At 46.9% G+C, this 17,436-nt stretch overlaps 3 protein-coding genes across 4 annotated transcripts in view; all 3 read right to left on the bottom strand.

The window, feature by feature from the left end:
• rp1l1a (rp1 like 1a) overlaps positions 1 to 9,918 on the bottom strand; it is a 32,861-nt gene extending 22,943 nt beyond the window's left edge. Inside the window, exons 1-2 of one of the 2 annotated variants that reach the window (XM_052052205.1) lie at positions 3,085 to 4,826; positions 2,919 to 3,009 (exon numbers count right to left, since the gene is read on the bottom strand). The gene's annotated coding sequence lies outside the window, so the exon portion shown is untranslated. Of the gene's footprint in view, positions 1 to 2,918; positions 3,010 to 3,084; positions 4,827 to 9,793 lie in introns of those variants that run through there. The other variant, XM_052052196.1, reaches the window with a different exon arrangement.
• LOC127592389 (chloride intracellular channel protein 5-like) overlaps positions 1 to 16,490 on the bottom strand; it is a 98,060-nt gene extending 81,570 nt beyond the window's left edge. Inside the window, exon 1 of the mRNA XM_052053105.1 lies at positions 16,445 to 16,490. The gene's annotated coding sequence lies outside the window, so the exon portion shown is untranslated. The remainder of the gene's footprint in view (positions 1 to 16,444) is intronic.
• Positions 12,786 to 17,421, bottom strand: LOC127592482 (uncharacterized). The gene is made up of 6 exons (XM_052053264.1): positions 17,039 to 17,421; positions 16,784 to 16,891; positions 16,564 to 16,691; positions 16,201 to 16,362; positions 15,684 to 15,910; positions 12,786 to 13,294 (listed from the first exon to the last, which is right to left on the bottom strand). Exons 1-6 carry the CDS (start codon positions 17,121 to 17,123, stop codon positions 13,195 to 13,197), a joined length of 810 nt encoding a protein of 269 aa, XP_051909224.1. The 5' UTR covers positions 17,124 to 17,421; the 3' UTR covers positions 12,786 to 13,194.
• Between the last annotated feature and the right edge of the window lie 15 nt (positions 17,422 to 17,436).

The raw sequence follows: 17,436 nt of genomic DNA, 5'->3' as shown, positions 1-17,436 counted from the left end.
GAAGCACACTTTCTGAGATGTGCTTGACCAGCCTACTGAGCATGATTTTGGCCAAGATCTTTCCTGCGGTGGAGAGGAGAGAGATTCCTTGGCTATTCCCACAGGTTGCTCTGTCCCCTTTCTGCTTATAAATAACAACAATGTTAGCATCCTTCCAATCCTGCGGGACAGTCCCATATTCCCAGATGTTTTGAATCAGGAGGTGCAGTCGGCGCGTGAGGAGATAACCTCCGTGTTTGAAAACCTCTGCAGGGATGCCATCAGGACCAGCGCTTTTGTTGTTCTTTAGGCCCGCAATGGCTTGCTGGGTTTCAGAATAGGATGGTGGGATGTCGAGGCTCATGATTGTTGGCAGGTCTGGAAGATTGTCCAGAATGTGTGGGTTGACAGGGTTGGTATGGTTGAGAAGATTTTCAAAGTGGTTTGCCCAACGGGCAAGGATCTAATGGTGGTCCTTGAGGAGTGCAGAGCCATCTGCTGATCGGACTGGAGCAATTGCCCGCTTCTTGGGACCATACAGTGCTTTGATGGCATTGTAGAAGCCCTGGGTGTTGTTACAGTCTGCCAGGTTTTGGATCTCATTTGCCTTCTGCACCCACCAGGTGTCCTCCATGATACGGAGTGCTCGCTGGGTCGCTGTTCTAACTGCCGAAAAGGTGGCTTTACGGGTGAGAGATGTAGGGCAAGACAGGAGAGCTTTATGGGCCTCATGCTTTGCTTTCAGAAGTGTATGTATCTCGGTTGAGTTGCAGTCAAACCAATCCTGGTGGCGCCTCCTTGACTGGCCAAGCACCTCCGAAGCTGTGCTCTGGATAGCCTGGTGCAGAGCTGGCCAGTCACCTGATTCTTCCGGGATCTTGTCAAGGTTTTCAGCAAGGAGTCGCCGCAGGTTGGCTCTGGTGGTGGGGTTGTTCAATGCTGCACAGTTGAGCCTTTTGTTGGGAGCTGTCCTTGGATGACGGGGTTGAATGCTCATGAGGAGTTTGGATCTGACCATAAGATGGTCAGTCCAACACTCAGCTCCGCGCATGACACGGGTGATGAGGACATCCCGTATGTCCTTTTGACGGACAATCAATTAGTCCAGGAGATGCCAGTGTTTGGAGCGGGGGTGCTGCCAAGTGGTCTTAAACCTGTTCTTCATTTGGAAAATTGTGTTAGTGATGACCAACTGATGTTCTGCACAGAGGGAGAGGAGCCGAAGGCCGTTGTTGTTCATTTTTCCCACTCCATGCTGGCCAATAACTTTGCTCCACACCCCCGTGCCCACCCTAGCATTGAAATCTCTCATGACTATGAGCTTGTCCGTAGCCGGTGTTTGCTGCAGGATGGTATCCAGAGCTCTGTAGAAATCCTCCTTTATATTGTGCTCGGCATTCAGAGTTGGTGCATAGGCACTGATGAGTGTGGCAAAGCGTCCCTTTGCCAGGGGAATGCGCCATGTCATCAGTCTTTCATTGATGCCGGTGGGGGATTCTGGGATGCGCTTCAACAGTTGGGACTTCACAGCAAAGCCAACTCCATGGTTTCGACGAGTGCCTTCGGGGACTCCTTTCCAGAAAAAGGTATACCCTGCACCAACTTCTGTCAGGGAGTCCTCTCCATTAAGGGTGTGGAAAATAATCGATATTAATCGATACATCGATGCGCACGTCCGCGATCCGAGTGCATCGGCTCATTCACTGGGTACGACGCGATTGACGGGTGAAATCGCGATTCATCACGATGCATTGATGGGTATCGGTGAAATCGCGATTCATCACGATGCATTGATGGGTATCGGTAAAATCCGTTTCAATCGCCGTTTTATTCATTTTAAACGTCACATATCTGTCCTTTCCTAAGCGCAATGAATGCACCATCATTGCTTTGCGTTTTGTGTTGAATACGGACGGTAGCCGTGCGTCACATACAGTCCAGTACACAACGAGCGAAACATTATGGAAGTTAGCGCACGCAGCAGCAAGGAAACTACTATATTTAATGCAGCCGCAACATTCAAATGTTATGTTTGGAAATACTACGGCTTCGAAAAGAAAGACGGAAAGCTTGATAAAACCTCCGTAATTTGCAAGGAATGTCGCACTAAGAAGCCATACTACGGCAGCACCACAAATATGCAGACCCACTTAAACCGATGGCACCAGATCACCGACAAGTTTCCCTCCCGCTTCCCCGCCCAGTTCCTCGTCGGACACCGGAGAAACTCTTGGTAAACCAGGTCAGGATCAGAAAAAAATTGCCTCTTATTTTGGGAGTCCCATTGCAACTCACTGTGACCGCGCAATGGCTATAACTAAGGCCACTGCTTATTTCATATGCAAAGACCTCCAGCCTTAGCGTGGTGGACAACGAGGGTTTCAGACAGCTCGTGCACGTTTTGGAACCCAGGTATAAAATACCAGACAGGTCTGTGAATATTTCATATAAGACACTCAGTGAGAGTCTGTTTGTGTTTACACTATAGCAACAGCTGTGAGTCTCAGGTGCCAAATTGTTTACATTTTCTTTGCACAAAACCCAATTGTGAAAGGGCTTAAATAAGTTGTTTTACAAGTTCTACTCTTTATAAGGAATAAAGTGGTATCCTTTTTGTAATACCATACTGAATTCCATCTTTTTAAAAGCTTTTTTTCTTTGCTTATTTGCATCATGTTTAATTGCACAATATCGCAACAAATTGCATTGTATCGTATCGGATCGCATTGATTTGAACTTAATGTGTATCGAATCGTATCGCATCGTGACGACGGTGAAACGTATCGCATCGTATCGCCAGAAAATTCCATGTATCGTTTAAGTATCGCATCGCTGGCAGTGGATCGTGATGTGTATCGAATCGTCCTCAGTGCTGAGATTCACATCCCTACTCTCCATGTATTCTGGTCTCGCTGAGAGCTGCGATATCGATGTTATACCTCGCGAGCTCTGTGGCCACAAGTGCTGTCCTCCGGTGGGGTCTGTCAGGAGTTTCAGCCAGGTCCAGCAGTGTGCGGACGTTCCACGAAGCTATGAATAGATTTTTTCTATTTAGTTTATTATCCTTTCGACCGCAAGGGGGATGCTCCGACGATTTCAGTTTACCGTCCGGAGTGTGGAGAGCAGACAATTTTTAGACCATTTTTTCTAGGTCCCTCCCCATCACAGGGGTGAGCAGTGTGGAGCTGCTCAGTCACAATGGAAGCTGCCGAAGAGATGCGCTGCTCCATCCCGCAATGTCAACGACCATCACTCCATTGCCGCCCGTGTGCATGGTTTGGCTAGGCACTCCCAGCCACATCCTTGGCCTGTGCCCACCGCCATTCCACATCGCCACAGGACTTTGGGGGATTAGGGAGATGCAGGGTGGGGGATTGGGTGTGGGGTTGGGGCAAGAAGCTTGCGCAAAGGTTCGGATTAAGGTGAGGGTGTGGGTGCACAGTCCTCACTCCCACCATCTTCACTCCTGCCAGGTGGTTTCCGGTGGGATGAGGGTACCCATGATGACCTTCTCCTGGCAAGAGTTGCAGGGGGCTGCCGGTAGTCCGGTCTGTTGGACTCCGCCTATGCCTGCCCCCAGGTGCCGGTTTGGGATCACTCTTTGTCTGGCCTCTACCCTTCGACCTGTTCGGCTTGGGTGACCCTGCCAGGAGTGCGGGACTCCTGCCGACATAGCTCATGGAGACGCGCAAAGTGCCTCACCACGATAAGGTGGTGATCCCATCGAGGCTTTAAAATACAGTGGTACCGATCAATCCCTCATACACTAATTTTCCTCATAGTGGATCAATGAAATGTAGTCAAATAAGCATCCGTAATCATAAAAATAGTAAAATCTGTAATCTGTAAACATCCTGGTCAATTCATTGCACGAAGCTCTGTAGTATTTACATTAACCATCCATTAACCTATCGTGCATGCCCTTAGCCCCTCCGTGAGTCGTCACCTTACCGTGGTGGAGGGGTTTGTGTGTCCCAATGATCCTAGAAGCTAAGTTGTCTGGGGCTTTATGCCCCTGGCAGGGTCACCCATGGCAAACAGGTTCTAGGTGAGGGGCCAGACAAAGCACGGCTCAAAGACCCCTTATGATGAACAAAATATATGGACCAAGGTTTCCCTTGCCCGGACGCGGGTCACCGGGGCCCCCCTCTGGAGCCAGGCCTTGAGGTGGGGCTCGTTGGCAAGCGCCTGGTGGCCGGGCCTACACCCATGGGGCCCGGCCGGGCACAGCCCGAAGAGGCAACGTGGGTCCCCCTTCCCATGGGCTCACCACCCATGAGAGGGGCCAAAGAGGTCGGGTGCAATGTGAGCTGGGCGGCAGCCAAAGGCGGGGACCCTGGCGGTCCGATCCTCGGCTGCAGAAGCTAGCTCTTGGGACATGGAATGTCACCTCTCTGGCAGGGAAGGAGCCCGAGCTGGTGTGTGAGGCAGAGAATTTCCGACTGGATATAGTCGGACTTGCCTCCACACACAGCCTGGGTTCTGGTACCAGTTCTCTCGAGAGGGGTTGGACTCTCTTCCACTCTGGAGTTGCTCACGGTGAGAGGCGCAGAGCAGGTGTGGGCATACTCATTGCCCCCCGGCTCAGTGCCTGTACATTGGGGTTCACACCGGTAGACGAGAGGGTTGCCTCCCTCCGCCTGCGGGTGGGGGGACGGGTCCTGACTGTTGTTTGTGCATATGCACCAAACAGCAGCTCAGCATACCCACCCTTTTTGGAGTCCTTGGAGGGTGTGCTGGAGAGTACTCCTGCTGGGGACTCCCTAGTTCTGCTGGGGGACTTCAATGCTCACGTGGGCAATGACAGTGAGACCTGGAGGGGCGTGATTGGGAGGAACGGCCCCCCCGATCTGAACCCGAGTGGTGTTTTGTTATTGGACTTCTGTGCTCGTCACGGATTGTCCATAACGAACACCTTGTTCAAACATAAGGGTGTCCATATGTGCACTTGGCACCAGGACACCTGAGGTCGCAGTTCGATGATCGACTTTGTTGTTGTATCATTGGATTTGCGGCCGCATGTTCTGGACACTCGGGTGAAGAGAGGGGCGGAGCTGTCAACTGATCACCACCTGGTGGTGAGTAGGCTCCGATGGTGGGGGAAGATGCCGGTCCGTCCTGGCAGACCCAAACGTATAGTGAGGGTTTGTTGGGAGCGTCTGGCGGAATCCCCTGTCAGAAGGAGTTTCAACTCCCACCTCCGACAGAGCTTTTCCCATGTTCCGGGGGAGGCGGGGGACATTGAGCCCGAGTGGACCGTGTTCCGTGCCTCTATTGTTGAGGCGGCCAATCTGAGTTGTGGCCGTAAGGTGTTTGGTGCCTGTCGTGGCGGCAACCCCCGTACTCGCTGGTGGACACCAGCAGTAAGGGATGCCGTCAAGCTGAAGAAGGAGTCCTATCGAGCCTTTATGGCCTGTGGGACCCCACAGGCAGCTGACGGGTATCGATTGGCCAAGCGGGCCGCGGCTTCGGTGGTCGCCGAGGCAAAAACCCGAGCGTGGGAAGAGTTCGGTGAGGCCATGGAAGCCGACTTCCGGACGGCTTCGAGGAAATTCTGGTCCACCATCCGACGTCTCAGGAGGGGGAAGCAGTGCACCACTAACACTGTGTACAGTGGGGACTTCGCTGCTGACTTCGACTCGGGACGTTGTGAACCGGTGGGCAGAGTACTTCGAAGACCTCCTCAACTCCACCAACACGCCTTCCTTGGAGGAAGCAGAGCCCGGGGGCTCTGAGGTGGGCTCTCCTATCTCTGTGGTTGAAGTCACCGATGTGGTTAAAAAGCTCCTCGGTGGCAAGGCCCCAGGGGTGGATGAGATCCGCCCGGAGATCCTCAAGGCTCTGGATGTTGTGGGGCTGTCCTGGTTGACACGCCTCTGCAACATCGCGTGGACAACAGGGAGAGTGCCTCTGGATTGGCAGACCGGGGTGGTAGTCCCTCTTTTTAAAAAGGGGGACCGGAGGGTGTGTTCCAACTAAAGAGGGATCACACTCCTCAGCCTCCCTGGTAAGGTCTATTCAGGGGTGCTGGAGAGGAGGGTCCGTCAGGAAGTCGAGCCTCAGATTGAGGAGGAGCAGTGTGGTTTTCGTCCCGGCCGTGGAACAGTGGACCAGCTCTACACCCTTAGCAGGGTCCTTGAGGGTATGTGGGAATTCGCCCAACCAGTCTACATGTGTTTTGTGGACTTGGAGAAGGCGTTTGACCGTGTCCCTCGGGGAGTTCTGTGGGGGGTGCTTCGTGGGTATGGGGTACCGAACCCCCTGATACGGGCTGTTCGGTCACTATACCACCGATGTCAGAGTTTGGTTCGCATTGCCGGCAGTAAGTCGGAATCGTTTCCAGTGGGGATAGGACTCCGCCAAGGCTGCCCTTTGTCGCCGATTCTGTTCATAACCTTTATGGACAGAATTTCTAGGCGCAGCCGAAGCGTTGAGGGGGTCCGTTTTGGGGGCCTCAGTATTTCATCCCTGCTTTTTGCAGATGATGTGGTGCTGTTGGCTCCTTCAAACGGGGCTCTCCAACTCTCACTGGAGCGTTTCGCAGCCGAGTGTGAAGCGGTTGGGATGAAAATCAGCACCTCCAAATCTGAAACCATGGTCCTCAGTCGGAAAAGGGTGGAGTGCCCCCTCCGGGTCGGGGAGGAGATCTTACCCCAAGTGGAGGAGTTCAAGTATCTTGGGGTCTTGTTCACGAGTGGGGGTAGGAGGGAGCGGGAGATCGACAGGCGGATCGGTGCAGCGTCTGCTGTGATGCGGACGTTGTATCGGTCTGTCGTGGTGAAGAAGGAGCTGAGCCAAAAGGCGAAGCTCTCAATTTACCGTTCGATCTACGTCCCAACCCTCACCTATGGTCACGAGCTATGGGTCGTGACCGAAAGAACGAGATCCCGGATACAAGCGGCTGAAATGAGTTTTCTTCGCAGGGTGTCCGGGCTCTCCCTTAGAGATAAGGTTAGAAGCTCGGTCATCCGGGAGGGGCTCAGAGTCGAGCCGCTTCTCCTCCACATCGAGAGGAGCCAGATGAGGTGGCTTGGGCATCTGATTCGGATGCCTCCTGAGCGCCTCCCCGGTGAGGTGTTCCGGTCATGTCCCACCGGGAGGAGACCCAGAGGAAGACCCAGGACACGCTGGAGAGACTATGTCACCCAGCTGGCCTGGGAACGCCTCGGGATCCCCCGGGGAGAGCTGGAAGAAGTAGCTAGGGAGAGGGAAGTCTGGGCTTCCCTGCTAAAGCTGTTGCCCCCGCGACCCGGCCCCGGATAAGCGGTAGATGATGGATGGATGGATGGATGGCATGCCCTTAGAACGTGGGAGGAAACCGGAGCACCCGGAGAAAACCCACGCAGCCACGGGGAGAACATACAAACTATACAACTATACAGCCACGCAGCCACGGGGAGAACATACAAACTATACAACTATACAAAATAATAATCTCCTAAAATCTCGTGTATGTGTGTGGGAATAACTGATCATCTCCTGCTACGCTAATGTGAACTCTACATATCACCAGTTGTCCGAAAACGATCAACATGGATCGCGATGAGTGCCGCTCGGGATCGCGAGGCTGATCGTCTTTGGAGATTTCTTATCGGGTCTTTTTGTTTTGAATGTATTCTGCAACGATGATGAATTAGGAATTTTTTTGGGGGGGGGGGCACATAACGCCGGCAGCTTTTGCACACACACACACACACACACACTGCTGCCCTTCACCTGTCTCAGTACCCATGAAGTCGCTCTTGGTTTCAGAAAGGTTGGTGACCCCTGAGCTGGACCTTTCGATAGACCCAAACACCATCTTTTCAGTGACATCTCTTCTTATTTCAGCAAGTCGATGAGAAGCCACATACTGCACATTTTACAACAGTGTAGCTTCGTCGTAAAAGAAAAAAACATTGGCATACCAGCAGTGTTCTCATTGCCGATGGTTGCCGCCTTATTAGAGCACAAAATGTGACTGGAGACTGTACATCAAGCAAGAATGAGAAAAAATTCCAAGGACAAAGATTCAATAATGAGTACCCTCAGTTCGCAGACACTTTTTGAATGTTGTTAAAAACATTGTGAATATATGTTAAAGTAAACAGAAAGACGTGTGCAATGGATGTGTGTGAATGGACAAACCGATTCCACCAACAATTGTATGTGTGCCCATGACCGTACAAAAGCTTTTCATGATGCCAAGGTATCTCAAAAGTGAATACACCCTCCACATTTCAGCAATAGAGTTGTCATACATTCTCAAGGGACAAACACTGCAGAAATATAGCCTGGATATAACTTGCGGTTGTAAGTGTACAACTTGTAGCTCATTGCGCCCCAGCTCATTGCAAACGTGTCCAGAACTACAGCCTTGAATCCGCATCCACTCCGGTGGATTTTAGTGCTTCATTCGGTTTTGGACATACTTGGTCAGTTCATCACCTCCACCTTCAATTTCCAGTAATGGGCTGCTTGAGTTCAATAAACTGCTCGCAGGCTATTTTCTAAGACACTTGAAAAGGACAACAACCATGGAGACCGATTTAATGGGGTCCAGCGCTAACAGGCTGATTTCCAGATCCTGCACCTTCTGCCGCAATGTTGGCAGCACTTGTGCATGTTTTCAAAGCACTCGCGCTACGATGCAGACAACAAGGAACCAACTTCTTTTAGAATGACTTTAGAAGTGTTCTGTAGTTCAGTTTCAAGCTTCAAATAGCAAGAGGCAATCATTGTGCAAATCACTAATTATATTTCTGAAACCCTCCAAGAGTTCTTGGTGAACGTCTCGGGGCCAGAATAATACAATAGTACCCAAAGCAGGAGATGATCAGTTGTTATCCCTGATAAACACACTTGTATGTTTGACCTGATGAATAGGACAAGTGGCACTCACTTGAGTTTCCAGATATTCATGACAATAATGGTTGTGTGTTAAATTGCTTACATTGGACAGAAAATCAATGCTGCATATGAGCTTTACACTGACTTATATCCAATTTAATTTCTACAGTATTGTCCTCTGTGAAAACCAAATATAAGGGTATCCTCACTTTTGTGAGACACTGTAGATAGATAGATGGATAAACAGTCAGAGAGAGAGAGCATACCTGTCAACTTTTCGGAGCGCCAACCTGTATAAACTACCAAAAAAATCCTTAGAAAGAGCAAAAAATCCTCATAACATACCAAAGCATTTTATATGTCAAAATAACGGCAGAAAAATACCACGAAATTTTCAATGATATTTATTGTAGATCTCCGTAATACAATGTCTGGTTAATGTATAATCATCATTCTACTTAGTGGCATTACTGTATTCAGAGTTGTATTCCTGCGTTACTTTTTTCACCAACTCCAAATCATTTGGAGTTGGTGAAAAAAGTAACCAACTCCAAATGATTTGGAGGGGGAAAAAAACGAAATTTTCAGAATCCGTATGACTTGTGCGATACGGCCATATACGTAAGATTCACTACAAAATCCGTATGAACTATGGCTAAACCGTATGATTTGACAGGTATGAGAGAGAGAGAGAGAGAGAGAGAGAGAGAGAGAGAGAGAGAATTGCATGCAACTACCGGTACATTCAAGAGATGACAGCCTGACTTGGTTTGCCGTTATAATGATTTGGTTAAAAAGTAATGATTGTAGTTAACCTGGTCAATGCCATCGTGGTCATGAATAAAGCAAATGAGATTAAACGCTACTTCTCTTCCGTCCGTCAGCCCTTTATCCCTTATAATAAGTGCGACTGACCTTTCTCAACTGATTGTTTTGGCGTTCCCTATAGTTTCTTGAGAAATTCAAATACATACGCTGTTCTTACCCACGTGGACGCATCCCGAATACAAAGATCAATTGTGCATTAAAAAATTCAAAAGCGACCATGAAGCAAAGACGAATCGTGATTCTCTCTCGCGCCTGAAGATCCCAGATAAGGGAGAACCTCAGATTGTCAAGCGCGGTAGGGCATACACAGTCATGCCGGAAGCGCATCAATCTAGCCCTCCAAAATAAAACGGATTACTCACGACTAAATTGCTTTCAAAGGAAGAGACCATTCGATAAAATCTTCCTAGTCAGGGATATACATTATGTCATACGCATAGTCAATATTGACCCACTTAGGCATTATTCATTAAAGCTAAGTAAAGGTACATTCTCTTAAAAGGTCAATAATAATAATTGTTATTTTGTCGTTGTTGTATAACTATCAGAAAGTAGAATATGAAGGGTTGATAAAAGTGGGTAGGATTCATGTAGTCAAGAGGATTAGACTTGTAACACCATCTGTGACCCTTAGACAACAGCAGTCTGCTGGTCTCATAGTGGCTAACCAGCACAGGGCCCAACCACGACTTGGGGATTGGTTCCCTCAAACAAATGCCATGCCCCCCTCAGTTCAAATCTGTGCAAGCTTTCTGCTCCATATCGAGCAGCTTGTGTGCTGACTGTCTGTGATAGTGGGATTCTAGAAACAGCCACAAAAGCATGTATTATTTAAAAAAAATACATGATAGCTTTCTTCGTCACTTTGGTACATTTCTCTGATAAGAAATGAAATTTGCAATATATTAAATGCATTTCTGCGGCCCGGTACTCCAGTGGTTAGCACGTCGGCTTCACAGTGCAGAGGTACCGGGTTCGATTCCAGCTCCGGCCTCCCTGTGTGGAGTTTGCATGTTCTCCCCGGGCCTGCGTGGGTTTTCTCCGGGTGCTCCGGTTTCCTCCCACATTCCAAAAAATATGCATGGCAGGCTGATTGAACACTCTAAATTGTCCCTAGGTGTGAGTGTGAGTGCGAATGGTTGTTCGTCTCTGTGTGCCCTGCAATTGGATGGCAACCGATTCAGGGTGTCCCCCGCCTACTGCCCGGAGACAGCTGGGATAGGCTCCAGCACCCCCCGCGACCCTGGTGAGGAAGATGAATGAATGAATAAAAGCATTTCTCAAAATAATTCATACAAATAGCAAAACATCATAGTTCCTGGGCAAAATCAATTTTCTTTTTTAAAATCCTTAGCACATCACTCAAAAGTAAATATTTGTGTCATGGCACGGAACATGTCAGTGCCACTCGAATGGCAAGTCTTTGGGTGAGTCAGTCAAATTGTTTAGTCATGTTATAACAGTGGACTCTTAGAGACATGTTCTGATGTAAACTGTAGGTTAAGTTTTGATGACAAATTCAGTATTCTGAATTGAAAGTTACAACTTTGGAAGATTGACTGTAAAACGTCGGGCAAGATTCACATTTTTTGCTGTTTCCACTGTATGCGGCTCAGTGGTTGACTACTTCACTTCACAGTACGTCATGGGATTCCAAGTCCTGGCCTTCCTGTGTGGAGTTTGCATGTTCTTCCTGTGCCTGTGTGGGTTTTCTCCGGGTACTCCAGTTTCCCCCACATTCCAAACATATGCATGGCAGGTTAATAGAACACTCTAAATCGGGGGTGTCAAACTCATTTTTGTAGTGGGCAACATTGTAATTCCAGTTTCCCTCAGTGGGCCATTATGACTATGTGAGTGTTGTGAGACCGTTTAAATGTTTGATCACCTCCACATAATTACATATACAGTGTTCAACAAATTGGTGGATAACTAGTTTTGAAATCAAAAGTCAAGAATAGTGGTTAGTTGCCCATGGCTTCCATTCATGTAATGGAATGAGATAATTTAATAATGATATATCAATGTAATGATGGATTAAACGTGGCAATTATAAATTTTAGTTCAGACTTCAGCAAGCATCATGGAAAAGTTGACATGCTTGATTTGCTCTCGCGGGACAGGTCTGGCCTGCGGGCCTTGAGTTTGACACCGGTGCTCTAAATTTTTCCTCTGTATGACTGTGAGCGTGAATGGTTGTTTGTCTATGTGCACCCTGCGATTGGCTGGCAGCCAGTTCAGGTTGTACTTTGCTCCAGCACTATAGGAGGCTCATTGCATGCCCGCAACCCTCGTGATGAATAGATTTGTAAATTGATTGAAATGATGATATAAAGAAACACAACAGTGCAATATGACACCATATTGCAAGGGTCTCAAACTCCGGTCCTCGATGGTGATGATCAGCTCATCAGCAAGATTGCAGAGGCCTGGTAACGGCCCTGATCGTTTGAATCAGGTGTGTTGAAGCAGGGAGAAATGGAAAACAAGCAGGAAAGCGGCCCTGCCATGAGACCCCTGCCATATAGCGATAAACCGAAAAATAAACAAATTGATTTGTGAACTGACACTGTTGCATGAAGAATTTAGTTTTGAAATGTGGTGCAGATTTTCAGAAATAAGGACACTATGTCAACATGTAACATAAAAATGGTGGTTGTCAGTCAGCATATTGTGTCTCATCTGCTCCCCCTGCAATAACAAAACAAAAAAACCCAGAAGCTATTACCTCAAGGACAATTCAACTAATTTCTGAGACCTTAAAGCAATCGTCAGCCACACAATACTATGCCGTCTTTGTACCTCAGAGGTGCTTGACTGTAAACATTCAAGTAATATGTAATGAAAACATCACTTAAAATATTGCTCACTTTTCCGGAAACATCACTGCATGTTTGATGTTTCTAACCAAACAATCTGTGTCCAAATCGGTGGAGGATGGACGAGTTGTGATGAATTTATTGAGGCCAAAAGGCTACCTGCATACAAGTGGAAGGAAGCGATGGCCGGGGACTCCCTGTTAAAGATTAGAGCCAAGTCTGCATGACAAACGAAGGCTCTCTCTAGTGGCTATTTATCTTGATTACAGTTTTGTGGAAAGGTTCATTTTAGTACTCCTACATACACTTGAAGTGATAAGTGAAACAGACTTCGCAGTAGAAAATTATTTTATTTAAATACTCTTATTTTTCAAGTTTTCAGGTTGAATAGCAACAGTGCAAACAGTAACAAAACAAATGTACCTAATCAAGACAAACATGTCGATTTACACAAAAATGACTCCACTGTATTTCTAACATGGTCAATGCAATGTCATAAAAGCATGCAAATGTTACATTATGGTACATTGCAGCCAAAAGAAAATGGGAAAGCTATTGAATCAGGAATGTCAGGGTAGTTTTCACCCTTTAACAACTGCCCAAATATTTAACAGTGATGTCGTATTGTTGTAAACTATACTCCATCTACATTTGGCAACAAAATCATTTTAGGCCAGGAGAAAAAGGGGGGGGGGGGGGGGGGAAGAAAAATCGCTGCGGCATTCAGCCAGTCTTCAAGTCATTTTAAATCCATGGAATTGTCATCACATCCCACAATCCTCTGCAGCTCATGAATACAAGGTACAATTGACTGGCTGTGCAGTTGTGCCATCTTCATCCTGACAACACAAGACTGAGCAATAAGTGTAAAGCAATACAAAGCAGCAAAAGGCATCATTTCAAAGCTATGACTGAAACACATTTATGAAGAATATGAATAAATTAACCCCCAGCTGTTACGACATATTTGGAGCTCAGAGTTTGAAGTTGGAAACTTATTCTGGACAAGGGACATTCAACATATTTTCGGCTCAATATAAGCAGACTACTAGATGAATCAATGAATTAATGAATAAAGCAGGTAAATCTTGAATTTGTGGTGGCGCGTGATGACTTCACCGGAAGTTGCTCGCGTTTAGCAGTCTGCAATTGCAGGTTGTGGTAAGAGCTGTTGCGCTCTATCTTTTATCGACATTATTCTAATTTAGAGTTTGCTTCGTGTATAATGCACCGAGGGCATGGGCAAAGAATAGGAATCGAGGAGGGCCCTGGGAAGCACTTTAAAACGGTACATGTGAGCTACGATAGTTAACGGGCTGCAAAAGTGCATCGCATGCCTCAGTTTTAGGCTGTTTCTCTTCATTGTGTGTGTCTGCGTGTGCATGTGTGTGTGTGTGTGCGCGCGCATGCGCGCCGGTATGGGTAGATCCCATGAGGTTAGTTGATTGAAAAGTAGATCTTCGGTCCAAAAAGTTTGGGCACCCCTGCTCTAAGTACACTTTGTGCGCAAGTACACTTCGTTACCAATAGGTGGGAGCACTACTTTTTGAACCAGAATGTGTAATTCAAGTGTTTTATGTTATGGGACAACATAAAAGTTATCACACTGTTTGCTAAATCGGCAGCAATTCACGAATGGTAGTGGATTGTGGTACGCTTTGTCTTTCAGAATAAGGGCATGATAGAGACGACTCAGGAATTTGCTTTGCAGTGAATTGAGGCAAGAGACTGATCCAAACATTTTTTTTGCAGAACCTTAAAATATTGCTCGACTCTGGACAGAGCTGCTCACGTTAATATGTATCTGTATATTATTGAAAACTACATCTTATAACATTAAAAAATAGACCGCTGTAAAAGCCTCCTGTGGTCATCGCTTGTCCACAGGACAAGCATTCATTCGCGCTCATAATACAATACTACAATTTTTCTTTTTATAAAACTGCATCTTCGTTGTCCATCTCAACAAAAAGCGATCACAAACACAGAATTATGAGCAATGTTTAAAAGAAATGGGACCTACGTGTACATAAAAAAAGTATTAAGATATATAATGGTTCAGCTCATGACAACAGGGAGAAAAAACAAAAGCATTGCCGTGATATTTTTGTCCAGTTAATAGTGATGGATGTTCTGACAAGCTGGTCTCAAAAGCTGATGTCTAGCAAGTACAAGTGGACATAATTACATCACGATCGATCGATAGATATGACATTTGCCTGGCATTAGAACAGCAGCACCGTCATAGACGAGCAATTCATTGGACAACACAAATCTTTTGTTTAAGATATACCCGACTCAAATGTTAAGTTGTTTCTTATGTGAAATTTGAGGTTAATTTCATCGTGATTTAAAATGTTTTTTTTAATTTATATTCCGCGGAGAGTTTAATTGCAGGTCAATACTTAGACCTTCATACTCAACACAACAATTTGGATTGGCATCTTGTTCCTGTGTTTTTATTCACTTGGTTTTTATTTCTCTCCTATGAAATGTTTTTACTGTGTTTGTATTTTTTTACCTGTACTCATTTTTAAGTGATCTGTACAGCACTTTGAATAAAAGCGCTCTGATGAAATTATTCAAAACGCTATCTGGCCTTTCCCCTGGATGGAAATACGCATGGAGTCTAGGGCCCCCACCACCACCCCCCTCCTTCTCGGCCATGGACTGATAAGCCGGGACTGTCTTCATGATGAGCAGACCTCGACGAAGCAGCTATGACCTGTACACGCATACACGTACAAGACTGGACAAGTACACGCGCATACACATCCTTGTTATCACCGTCTTCATCGCTCCGATTCTTTTTCCCCCGTGATGTGGTTTGATAATGCGGAGCGCAACGGGGACCGTGAAGCTGGTCATTTTTTCGGCCGCGTGGCGGTTCCCCCACCCCAGGCCCCCGCTTCCCATTCATCCTCCCCCTTATACATGTTATGTCTTAAGATAAGATAAGATAAGATATCCTTTATTCGTCCCACAATGGGACACTTGTGACTTGTTGTAACTGTAATATGCTTATTCATGTGCTAGGGTCTTTTTTTATCCTGGACTTAAATTATCCTCGGAAGAGGATAGTTCGAGCGTGGGGTTTTTTCCCTCTTTCTACCCAGCGTTTTTCATTTCTGAATTCTGATTGTAATTTCCCCATTGCGGGACAAATAAAGGATATCTTAATCTTAAAAAAGTGAAACATCTTGGCTATGCTGGTGGCTCAGGTATTACCTTCTTAGCAGCTCATGTCCTCGACTTGGTGTCAGGCAGTGTTGCTGGAGCGCAGTGAGGCTGTGCGCTGCCATAACACTGTAGCACTGCTCTCGCAGAGCGTTGTGGCTTGCCATGTCCCATTGTGGCAGTTCGCTGGTATACTGCCATGCCAAGAGGGTGTGTTCCAACACAGCATCCCACTCTTTGTTCTGCAGAAGAACTTGGCCCCACTGCTGGCATGTAACCTGGGTGTGAGGCATGAAAAGTTTTAGAATGATGGTAGGTAAATGAGTGTTTTTCCAACACTATATTTTATACAAAGCGCTTCGCAAAGCCTCTTTCTTGAAAACATATTAACGTCCACAATATGTCGTGGCCCTCAATTTTTTTTGCGTGTGTGTGTTGGGGTTAATCATAACACGTGTGCGTGACTCTCCTCTGTTTTGTTAATCGGTGAACCAAAATGGGTTTGTATGCAATGTTTCTTGATATTTTCTTCTGACCACCACGATGCAAACAAATGTGTCTTACTTACTTTGAACACCACTAGGTGGGGGTATGCCTTTCTGTAGCAGTGAGCATCCCTGTTGGAGCCAAAGCGGGAATATGGAATGGACCTGTACACATTGGCCTTCTTGAGTTGTAAATCCTCTTGAAGATACCTCAGGCCTGAGGTCAGGCGTATGCGTTCTTGGCTCTGTGGTATAATGAAATACATTTCGGTGAAATTATATTCATTCAATTATAACCATGACAAGCTTTTTTGAGAAACACCCTAGGCAATACAATACATCCTGATTTATATAGCGCTTTCACAACAGCTGCAGCTGTAACAACGCCCTTTACAAAACAGTTAACATAAACCATGAAGAAAAGACAGAGATAAACTAAAACAAACCTGCTCAACCAAGATGAGGGACCTGATAAGCTGGACGAGCTGGTGTTCTGACATCGGTGCATAACTTTCGTCCATCTTTTTACACGGCTTCACGTTTCCACGCCATTCGCCATCAGTGGAAAAATCCACTACATGATAATTGATGGTATTAGCCGGACATACAGTACTGTACAAACGTTGCACCTCACATCAGGTTAAATGAATAACTGCTGACACTTACGTGACTGCGTCGGCATGGCGTTAGACGTGGACATGATTTTGGCCCTTGGAATTGGCGACGGAGGCGAACGCGAATTTAAGATGTCGAGGTAGGACCTCCTCATCCGAGCTGTGGCAAATTGACAAGAATCGGAGAGCAAACACAGTGACATATTCTTAAAAGGCGAGCACAAAAGTTTCGCAGCATGCTTACAATGTGGGGTTTGAGAAACGTTTCCGTCCAGTTAAAGTGAAAGTGATTCCACCTCTGACTTACCTTCAATTTTGGGCTGTGGAGTGGGTATTTCTTCCAAGGCACGTCGTGGTTGACAAGTAGCAGCCGCCGCCGCCACCGCCGCCATGGTGGGACAACTTTAGAGAGGAGTAGCTGCTGTCGCTAGCAAGTGATGCCTTGACAACTTAAACACCAACGGGGCGCCCACCGAGCACTCAGTGGTATAACATATCGTCAACTCGAACTGCTCAGTTTCAGCGTCGCTTTCGAGTTCGTCGACGCGTACTGTAAAGCGCAACTCTATAGAAAAGAAACTTAAAATAAACTTGTGTGCTCTTCTCAAGACAATACTGTTTAAGCGCCACGCGTGATGACGCGCTGGCGCGGTTTGCTGTTTACCGGCATCTGATTGGTGGAGCCGGCTGCACGCGCTGAAGTGG

Source organism: Hippocampus zosterae, chromosome 2, assembly GCF_025434085.1.
Source record: "Hippocampus zosterae strain Florida chromosome 2, ASM2543408v3, whole genome shotgun sequence".
In the NCBI taxonomy this organism is placed as follows: domain Eukaryota; kingdom Metazoa; phylum Chordata; class Actinopteri; order Syngnathiformes; family Syngnathidae; genus Hippocampus; species Hippocampus zosterae.
Note: the sequence above shows the minus strand (reverse complement) of the source record. Positions and strands in the feature narration are given on the sequence as shown.